Source organism: Echeneis naucrates, chromosome 9 (assembly GCF_900963305.1).
Source record: "Echeneis naucrates chromosome 9, fEcheNa1.1, whole genome shotgun sequence".
NCBI lineage: Eukaryota > Metazoa > Chordata > Actinopteri > Carangiformes > Echeneidae > Echeneis > Echeneis naucrates.
The window spans coordinates 5,892,612-5,903,542 of record NC_042519.1 but is presented as its reverse complement, the minus strand read 5'-3'; the positions used below and the strand labels follow the sequence as shown (position 1 = coordinate 5,903,542).

Genomic DNA, 10,931 nt, shown 5'->3' with positions numbered 1-10,931 from the left:
TATGGGGCATCTGTTGCTTCATGTCTGAGCTTTAAATTGTGTTGCTTATAATGTGTGTGTAAATGCCCAATTAGAGTAAATAATAACTTATGTCTGCATTCAGGGGTTTGAACCAAATTTGAATAATTGGGTCACTTTGCTGGGGGAAAAGTTTTTAAATAATTTCCATGCTCCAGATTTGAGGGGAATTATCCTTTTTTTTTCTTTCTTTCTCTTCATCAAAGCTCAAAATTTCTCAGTTAAAATCAAATAACAGCCATAATAGCAACAACCCCACAGAAAAATTGTTGACCTCATTTTGTAAACCTAAAGTCTCTAATCTCACGTTAATAATGAGAACAGCTGCTCCCTGTTGAGCCAAGGCAGTTCAGAGGTCAAAAACAAAACAGGAGCTTGCTTGGGTAAAATAAGCAGACTAATGAATGTTGGCACCGGATAAACGACCTGAACAGGTGGAGCAGACAGTTTTTTTTCGGTACAGACGAGCCAGGATATGTCAGACTGATAATCATGGCAGAGGTTCTAATCTTAGGCTGCTCTGCATGTTTTCAAACTTCATCCAACCTCAGACCTCAGTGTGTTAGTCTCCAAAGGGAGAGAACAGCATTTGGAAATGTAATTTTGTTGTTTTTCCACTGTGAAGAAGGCAATGGCCATAGTCATCATCAAGATGCTGCGGGCGAAGGAAGTTGCAATGCATCTTGGGAAATGCTGTCTGCGGTCCTGCCAAGCTGTGGTCGATGGGCGAACCGTGAGACATACGGAAGAGGGAGTTGTTCAGCTGTGTCAAGTCGACTGATGATAACCAAAGCACTGTCGTATATAGAGAAATTGGACCTTCAAAGTAAAGGAGAAATGCACAGTAAGTTTCAAGACGTTTATTGGCTTTTATTCGCACTGCAGCTATCAGTTACTTTCACTGTCAACTCATCAGGTTCTTTTTATTAACTATAAATAAAAATAATATCCACTTGGGTTGTTAATGTCATATAAAAACGTTACCGAATGTTTTGCTTGTAAAATATCAAAATAAAATGAAAACAGTTGCAGGTTATTTTCTTGTTCAACTAATCAAAATTCAGCGGTATCTAGGTGCAAATACAGGGAAATCTATTGTTTTAAAATTTTCACTGGATTAATTACAACGAAATGATTTTGGCCAATATTTCGTATAATGAAAAAGAAACAACAACAGCACAAGAACAACTCTCATAATAATAACCCTAAACCTGGACCTTGTTTTACTTGTCATGAGAAGTGGATTCACCTCCACCGCTCCTGCCAGTTGGAGGGGACTCTTCAGTGATGTAAAACCTCCAGTTGGCACGGTCCAGAAGAAAACTGTGTCATTGTGCCAGTGACACAGTTGCTTAGAAAGTGAAGGCACACTTCACCGACCTCACAGCTGAAGCAGTGTGAAAACAGCAGAGTAGTACACCACTTCAGGGATGGTGTATTTTAGGCAAACCAGGATCTTTGCCTCGTGCTGTTGTATTCTTGCACAAGCTCTTGTTTGTGACAAAAGTTGATGATTGTCAGCTTGTTCAGCTGTTCAGAGTAATGAGAAGAGTTTATCGTTTCAGTTTATGTTGCTCTATAAATAAACTACAGTGGTCAACCTCTGTAGGGGACAGTGAACGGTTTCTTTTAGCTACTTGTTAGTTACCAATATTTTCTTGATAGATGTGAAAGTTTATAGAAACGAGTAAAAAAAAAAATTGTCGATTAGAATAAAACATGAAAATGTCTGTCTTTTTCTGATGACACCATCAGCATTTCCTAAAAAAGGTGCATAATAACGCTGGAGCAGAGGGATCGAAATGTTTCAACTGGAATAAAACTCAGAAGATCCAAGTTGAATTTGAGGTAGAAACGAAATTATATTTTCTTCTAGTTGGACTTGACCGGTCTGTTGTCTTCACATTCCTGACTTTTTCCTGGAAGCCCTGGGACCACAGCCCATTAAATTAGGTGGGAGGAGTCCTGCTTTTTTCTCGGATTGATTTCAACGTCGTCTTTGCCAAGACGTTTATTTTGAAATGCGTTCCAGGAAACGCCACCGTGCTCATCCTCATGGTAGCTTGACGCTAGGTGTCTTCCCTGGTGGAGCTGGAGTATTTACAACAATATAATCTGAAGCCTGTCCACCCAGACAGGCGGCAGCCAGTCGCACCCACGGCGCTGCAGTTTCTTGTTCTTATTTTTATGATTTTTTCCCCCCACCCAGTCACACGATGGGGTGTCGGTTCCACTTAGGACTTCTTTTGTGCATTTTCTTATAATGTTGGCAAGTGACATCCGTCCGCCGTGTGCATTGCAGTGGTGCGCAGCTTCGCCCGGAGAAACACCTGTGCGCCTCCTCCTCCTCCTCTCCGCTGGCCACAGGCATGAATGTTGAGTAGGTATGGACCGAACAAGCGTACCAAACGGCCAGCTGGCTCCAGACAAAGGAGGCAGGAGCTCGGTCAGAGCGATCTGCTCGTTTGTCGACACGTTCAGCATCAGTTTGTGCGGCAGCTTGGCCTTGGCGGCGGAAGCGGCTCTGTAGTGGCCAGATTACACGGAGAGCGGTGGTGGAGTGGTGGAGGAATAGTGCATGCTGTGTGTGCTTCAGATGGCTCCATGGTGGGGTTGGACGGTCAGTTGGTCCCAGGAGCAGCGGGAGTGTGAGTGTTGGTGGGGGGGTGTGGGGGCGTCTTGATGCTGTCAGACAGGATGTAGGGGAGGATCAGTTGGAGCTGTGTTACCCGACCATTTTTGGTGAGAGCGCATCGTGGAGTTGTGATCACAGTTGACGCATTGCACTCCTTGCGTTTTGGCTGCTGCTCCATTATCATTATATAATCATACTCATGTAATCATCTTTTCTTTTTTCTTTTTTTCTTTTTTTTACTCAGGCAGAATACGATTACACAGTCTACAGCTCGCCCCCTCCCTCCCCTCCCCTCCCTCCCCTGAGGATCCATTTATGCAGCTCTTGCTGAACAACCTATGAATGCCAATTATAAACGTGGGTGGGTATCAACACTGTTTACGTTTACATAATTCACTGTTAAGCCTCTGTGTGTGTGTGTGTGCGTGCGTGCGTGACGATGCCCCCCCCCCCCCCAAAAAAAAAAAAAAAATCCAAAAGGGAGAGACTTCTGTTAAATGCAGCGATGTGCCCATGACTCATGATTTTACACAGCGCAGTACAGGAATGTGTGTGTAAAGCTGAAATCCATATTGTCAAAGTGTGTGTTTGTGTGTGTGTGTGTGAGTGCGCACGGTCATTTATGAAGTCCACAGTGTGTGGGTGCGTTTCAGCAGGTGTGTTTTTGCATATGGCGCATACAGGATGAGCTTTCACTGTGAAACTCTGAGACACAAAGCAAATAGTGAGAATTCCTGCATCAGAAGAACTCCCTCTGAGAGCAAACACACTCACACTGAACAGTTTGGAGCATGAAGGTCCATCAGCATTCTCCTAACGTCTGTCACAACATACCCTTCTCCTCTCATCCTTCTTTCTCTCCTTGTGTCTTTGTTTTGCAGAGAACGGATAACCCTGAGGTTCGGTGTCTGTCTGCATTTGTCTGAGAGTGACAGAGGGAGCAGTACAAATAGCGCACAGCCAGACATCATGCAAGGAGAAACCTGCCCTCGCTGCAGAGAGCTGGGATGTTAGGACTGAGGAGCGAGAGTGTCAGATCAGATCAGCAGACTGTTTACATTAGGGGCAGTGGAACAAACTGCTTCACACTCGACTCACTAGCACCCCGTCTGTGGTTTGAGGCACCTTTCAATCACCATCCACAAACGGTGTGTTAGCTCATCTTTCATTAGCACTTTCCCCCCCACCCAGTCAGATTCAACAATCCAGAGCCAATCCAGGATGGAGTGGTCACTAGAGAACATAAGGGAGATGGTGGCTGGAGGGATGCAGTCTATACGGGACTGTGAGCTCTGCGCTTTTGTCATAGCTATGTGTGTGCTGCTGCTGTTTATGTGGTACTGCTACAGGGTGGGCCGCGAGCATGGTTCCAGCCCCCTGCGTGGGAGGTACCTGGCAGGGCCCGTCCGAATCGGAGGGGTGGTGGGGGGCTTCATGAGTTCAGACTGTCGTGGCAGGGGTAAAGGGAAACATGGATCGATGCTGGAAGAGCAGAACGGCTTTGCTTTCTGCCAGTCGTCAGAGTGTTTCCGCTGTACCAGTGCCGGGGAAAGTCTGAACCAAAGGCTGTACCACAGTCTGCAGGATTACGCCAAACGCTACACCTGGTCAGGTATGGGCAGGGTGCACAAAGGAGTGCGTGATCAAGGCAGATACCTGAACAGCCGACCAACCATCCAGCGGCCGGAGGTCTTCTTCCTCCCGGATCTCCCGTCAGCCCCTTTCTTCTCCAGGGAGGTTCAGAGACACGACGTTGAGCTGCTGGAGCAGAGCTTCCCTGCCCTCTTGGCGGAGTTTGAGAGCATCTACCACCAACCTCCGGTCCGCAGTGGGTCCTCCCTCCCGCCAGGGTGGAAAGCCAACAACACCCCCCGTGGACAGTGGTGGACCTACTACCTGGTCAACCAAGGCACCCCTTTGGTTCTCAATGTCAGGAGATGCCCGCGGGCGTGGAGGGTTCTTGGACAGCTGCGCACCTTCATTGCCAACAACATGTTTGGCAATGCCTGCTTCTCCGTGCTGACACCCGGAGCTCTCATCACTGAGCATTATGGTCCAACAAATGTCAGGCTTCGCTGCCACCTGGGTAAGAGAGTGAACCATGGGCGCACGTGAGGTTCGACCTAACAGTTAATGCATTCACTAATCAACACATTTAAGCAGAGAGAGGCGCAGCCCAGTCAATGTGCTGCTTTGATGTTTAGCCTGGTGGCTAAAATAATGTGGCAAAAGCTAAAAACTCTTATCGCTTTCTCTGCACCTTTGATTCTATTTCTATCTGTTCTTTGCGAAAAGGCTATAAGTAGTAATGTCCATTGTTGTGTAGGCAGGATGCTGTAAACCAGCATACTATAATGATACAGGAGGCTTTAAGAAGAGAACATTTTGTGTGGGCTGTGTCATCTGGTAGGTTGGTTAGCAATACAAAATGTTTCTAAATGCCTTGTATTTAGTCCCATTGGTTGGGCTCGTGTTATTTTTTCCTCTGGCAGGTCTCAGGGTGCCCCCTTCCTGTGAGCTTGTGGTTGGCGGAGAGCCACAGTGCTGGTCCGAGGGCAGCTGTCTGCTTTTTGACGACTCCTTCCTCCACAGGGCCTTTCATGAGGGTAAGATGGTATTAATGGAATATTTTGTGGCTCTCTGTCCCTTTTTACTAATTCCTCAAAGGAGGATTGACCTAAAAATTGTATTATCCAATATTGTAATAAGTTAATTGGAGAGCCTCTTTCATATGAACCTGATATGGATTTCAGTTCAATTGTAGCAAATGGAGTTCTTGATTTTTCTGCTGCTATCTTTTTCTGTGTGTTTGTGTAGGCGGTGCAGAGGACGGCCCCAGGGTGGTCTTCATGGTGGACCTCTGGCACCCCAATGTGGCTGCCGCAGAGAGACAAGCCTTGGACTACATTTTCACTCCAGGCCGTTTAGAGGACAAGGAAGGGAAATAGGTGTGAGCGAGAAACCATGTCCAAGCGAGAGACAGATGGCCTTTAGGAAAGTGTCTGTGGGATGGGGGAGCTACTCTTTTTCTGCCTCTAGACCAGCTCTCACATTCACTGTGTACATATTCTCCGGCTCGTAGAGTATCTCTCATAATTCTCCTTAGCAGATGACTAAACATTGGGCCTCTTTTATCAGTCATATTCATGTTTCTGCCTGCATAGCAAAAGATGTAAAAGACAAAGATACTTTTGAAACGTAGCAGGCACAGGGTTGGTGATGCAGCCATTTTGTTCATGGCAATGACATTTTGGTCCAGTTGTGGTTGTAATTTTACTCAAAATCACTGATTGTTTGGTTAATTTGTATATAAATAAATGATTTGACTAAATAGCGAAATTCCATTAAATATATTTTTCCAACATTCAAATTTCCTTCTAATTTCAGGTCCAATCTAAAATCTGTTTCATTTCTATTGTTGCTTGAAACAGCTCAACAGTTTGCTGCTACAGAGCAAAGTATGCTCCGGATGAGATTAATGACTCTTGGTGAGCCAAACAATAATGTATCACACGCTTGCTGTTGTGTATAGACGGGTCCGCAGGGCAACCTATTCTATTAGCTATAAATGAAGTGGAGCCACTTGAGTAAGGCTTTATGCACCCGAGACTCTTTTCAGCCATCAGGAGAGACGAACACAACCGCATATGACTTTACACTTTACACATTTTACTCACTCCTTCACACTTGCTTAAACACCTCCATACAATTCCACAAGGGCTAAGAAATTTGATAATACAACTCTTTTCCAAAACGTTTCTGGGTCCCATTTCAAGAGATGAATGTTGAAGAAGACAAATTTTAGAACTGCTTCTTTTTTAATTGTGCAACAATTCTCCAACAATTTCCCTATTGACCTTCCAGACATTCACCTTGTCTGCAGAAGGTTGTCATGTTGTCATTGACTTTAGCACCCATTTTTATTTGTTTAAAATAATCAAAGAAGTAATGCTAAAAGCAAGGAGCCACTGTCAGTGGATCGGTTGTTGGAAAAGGTTCTGACAGAAACTTACTTGTGGACAAAGATATCAAGAGGGATCCAATCAGGCGTTTCATTCAATCAAACTCTCAGCCTGCAGAGTTAAAGGTGCCACTTTTGGCATTTTTCTAACTGGCAACTCTATATCAATAAGTAGCAATGGATTGCAAATAGATCCATATGTGGGTTGATAATTGAGGTCCAATGTCCATCATGATGTGAATGTTTACAGACGCAGCTAATGTCTCTGTCATGACTCCTGCCAGTGTGGTAGTGTATTGTGCTCCCCTTGAAAAATCAGTCCTGCTTTCACAAGACTTGGTTAGAGAAGCACATTTTTAGGTCAAATTGTGTGAGCCAGCCTGTGCTGTAACACTGGAGATGAAGCGTTTTTGGTAAATTTACTAAACTCTTGTAATTTGGTTGTATTTGATATCAGGTTTGTATTTCTGTAAATACGGTTGAGGTAACAAAATGAACAGTCTGAGATGTTTTGAAACGATTGTCTTCAATGCTATAACTATTGTGTTGTCTTGATTTACAGCTAAAGTGACTGCACTTCATTCTCCAAAAAGCCAACCATGAAAATCGTTTTGATAGATTAAATTTGTAGATTCTGTAAAATGTTTATGAAGTATTAACTCTGTTATTCTGTGATGTTTTTTTTAATCACCATGTAATTTGACAGCACCATATGGTAAACATTAATCCATTGTTAAAGCCACAATCCTCAATTGTTCAACACCACTCCATGAATATATGTGCACACACAAAAGGGGTCAAAATTAATCTTCTGCAGCTTTACTAGTTCTCTGCAATTAAAAAAAAACATCTACTCAATTGAAATTGTTTACAAAAGTATGATCATCATTTACGAGTTGTTTACAACACGAGGAAGCACTGACACTCACATTGAGCAGTCCATAATCTAGTTTCAAATTCAGATTGCTGTTTATCCACTTCAGACTACGAAGACACATTCTCAAGGCATTTGCTTTACAGTGTATGATGGGCAACCATTTTTGTTTACATTTGAATCAAGGATTTGTCCTTTAACACATTCTTGTGTGGATTTTGAACAGTATTTCTGTACATTTAATAAATGGCCGAGTGTCTTATTTAACCAGCTGTTGTCCAAAGTGTCACTGTCACACAGGTGAAGACACGTGCTGAAAAGCCCCTCTGCAGAAATATAACTGGGATGCACTTAAGAATGCAAAGTACTGGGGCAAAATAAATGATGTTGCCGTTTTTCAGACGGATGTAGTTTTACAGCAGCAGCGCAGGGAGGCGTGGGCAAACAATGATGCTGTCGCTGCCCTGCTTTATCACAGCAGCTATTTCCAATCAGAGCTGTTTTGTCTCTCGAATCCAGCAGTGTTGAATACAAATGGTGTTGCTGACACTCAGATATCATTTAGAAAAAAAGTGCAGGTTAACCCTAATCTGTAACTGTAGGTTTTCCTAACGCTAATCCTCAACTAAAATTGTATTTGTGAGTCCACATCTGGTGACCTGTGTCTTGGATGGTTGGTTGATTCCAATCATCATCAATAATAGCACATAACTCTGGAGATGAAAGACCTCCAGCCTGTTTGTTCTGTGGGCACAGTTTTTGTTGCAGCGTCACAACTCTTGAATTATTTAAGTAGACTATAGCAGCTATTGTTAGATCACCAACTACTGTGTGTCTTTGAGAAAGCACAATACTAGTAGCATGGAGGGAAGAGGAGTTTAAAGCTCAGACAGAGACAAATGTGTCTGCACAAGGATTATCCTCATTCACATCACTAATTCATCGAAATGAAATAATAATCTGACACATGTATAAATGTAATAAAAGGCAGGGCTGTGTGGGGAATAGCTGTAGTGGGATTCAGGGACCTCTAGGTGTAGCCGGTGGGGTCCCAGTGGCCCCCGACAGAGGGAACAATTGTGTAATATCATTTTTCAATTCATTTGAAATGCAGGAGAGCAGAACAGAGACAGAAAAATAATGATGTCCAGGAGTTTGCGTTGGCTCGATTTTTAGACATCATCTGGATTTTTAAATGTTTTTGAATGTTTTAGGAGGATGAAACTATAGGAAGAAAAAATTAGGTAACACTGTGTGATTATTCAGGCTCTCATACAACATAACTATCTGTGACAACATACTGCAGCCGGATAGAATAGGAATCCGACTAACTCAGGATTTACTCTGACTTGCTTTTAGAGCGTCTTGCGCTCTCAGAATTAGCATCATAATGGATTTTGACATCATGGTTTTCAAGAGAGTGAGTTGTCATTTCCCAGCAAGCTGTTTGACTATGTTTGTCGATTTGGTTTTGTTTTTGACATCAGCAGGTGTGCCGACCACTGGCAACCTTACTACCGTCCACACCCACGTCATCGCCACGATGCCAGAGACAAGCATCCACATCAATGGAGAGGTGACGCTCTCCGACTGCGCCGCCGCACAGCAGCCAGGTGGGGAAATGTAGCAGAACTTAGCGCTGGCGGGAGAATATGGGCCGACAATGGGGAGAATGATGACACAGACCAGATCCGATCTGCAGCTATGAGTTCCTCCTTTCCAAAATCTGAATCTGCGACCTCCTTGCTGAAATCGTCTTCGGCGGCGAGGAGACCGACACACCTCCCAGAACGAACCGCAGAGAGCCGGAGAAATCAGCATCAGCATCAGCATCAGCATCATCAGCATCATCATCAGCATCACCACCGTCTAACCGCACTCCAGGGCAGCAGCAAAGCGGAGGAGTCCTTCTGGTCGGCCGAGTGCGACATCAGTGCCCGGAGACCCCTGTGCCACCCCTCCCTCATCGGCAGCCAGGACAGTAGTATTAACGCGTCCGCCCGGGACAAGTGCAAGTCACATGCCCCTCATCACAGCCAAGGTCCCGACCCGCCAAATGCGAACGGCGATGCGGGCCGAGGTACGAGGGAGCACTGCAGGTCATCCAAACCCGCACACCGGCACCACCACCACCGCAGGAAGCACGACCGGGAGGACCGTCCGCCGGCGCCAGGCGCCCCGGAGCCCCAGCATCGCCGTCACTGTCAAACTCATAGCCGTCCGGTCCCCCGGCTGCCCTCCCTGTCAGACAGCAACGACGGCAGGGCTCCTCTCTGTGCACAAGGGGGGCACAAGGGGGGCAGTTTAGCCAACAGCGGCGGACAGGTCAGCAGTCCGTCCCTGTCCTCATGCTCCCTGGTCCCGCTGTCCAGCCGGTCCTCCCGTCGCTCCCGGAGGTCCAGCGCCGCTTCTTCCACAACAGACATCAATTTACGCACCATCCTCAATTCACTCTTCGGACAGGTAAGGCCCTGAAATATGGAGGATTAGGTGTGCTCCACTTTTTTTTTTTTTTTCCATTTGCATCACTTCCACAAGTGGATTCATTTGAAGAGTTGGAGTGCGTGAACCTCTGTTGGGAATGTGGTGAGCCCTGACAAGCTGTGACCGTGAAACACCAAACATCACAACAACAACAACAAGAACAAAAGTAAACAGAGAAACCTGTTCAGACTAATAGAAGATTTTTCATTTTGTTAACCTGTCTCATTGGGTAGCATAGCGTCTCCTGCACTGTAGGCTTCTCTTATAATAACTAAGTCAAAAGCACTGAGTTTACTGGCCTTCTCTGAAGAGCTAATCTGGTGAAAACCGTGCTTTGTTTCTAGATTTCTGCAGAAGGTGCTGAATGTGGCCTCTGGTTGCAATCAATATACACTAATGTGCTCTGTGATGCAGTCTGCAAACACTGTCGGTACTGGGGCCACTGTAGAGGAAAAAACTCCTTCTACACATTCATTTCTTATGTAATTGGTGAATACAGTGCTACCTCCTACAGACTTACTCAGTCAGGCGGTCCTTTATTGAAGAGGATGTGCTGGGGCAGATAAATGCTCTAGTATCAGAGAGGAGGAAATCTCGAATGTGCTAATGTGGTCACTCGTGCATACAGAAATATTTATTCATATTTTTTTGCATCAAATCAAATGAAATGTATCTAAATGGAACCAGCTCATAACAGAGTTACTCCAGGCACTTTAAATATACAGCAGGTCTACACCCAACAAGCAGTTGGCGAAAGCAGCAAAGCAAAACTTCCTTGAAGAAGTGAAAAACGTTGGGCAGAACTAGACTCGGGGTGGAGGGGCATCTGCCTTGACTGTTTGGGTTGCGAGAGAAAGCGAAAGAGAAGGGAGGGAGAGAGAGAAAACAAGAGCAGGAAAAATAACGAACAAAATGTTCATGGCAATGATTTGATAATGGTAGTTAATGATAACTAATGT

The 10,931-nt window shown here is 44.9% G+C and overlaps 1 protein-coding gene across 7 annotated transcripts; it reads left to right on the top strand.

Moving 5' to 3' along the window:
• Positions 1-2,098: 2,098 nt before the first annotated feature.
• asphd2 (aspartate beta-hydroxylase domain containing 2) lies at positions 2,099-7,532 on the top strand. Of its 7 annotated transcripts, none has more exons than XM_029511631.1 (5): positions 2,099-2,398; positions 2,898-3,014; positions 3,535-4,739; positions 5,146-5,259; positions 5,471-7,532. In XM_029511631.1, the coding sequence occupies exons 3-5, from the start codon at positions 3,875-3,877 to the stop codon at positions 5,599-5,601; spliced, it is 1,110 nt and encodes a 369-aa protein (XP_029367491.1). In that variant the 5' UTR covers positions 2,099-2,398; positions 2,898-3,014; positions 3,535-3,874; the 3' UTR covers positions 5,602-7,532. The 7 variants fall into 7 exon arrangements, with proteins under 7 accessions (XP_029367491.1, XP_029367490.1, XP_029367489.1 ...); XM_029511630.1 differs by having other exon boundaries at positions 2,099-2,402; XM_029511629.1 differs by having other exon boundaries at positions 2,099-2,666.
• Positions 7,533-10,931: the final 3,399 nt, after the last annotated feature.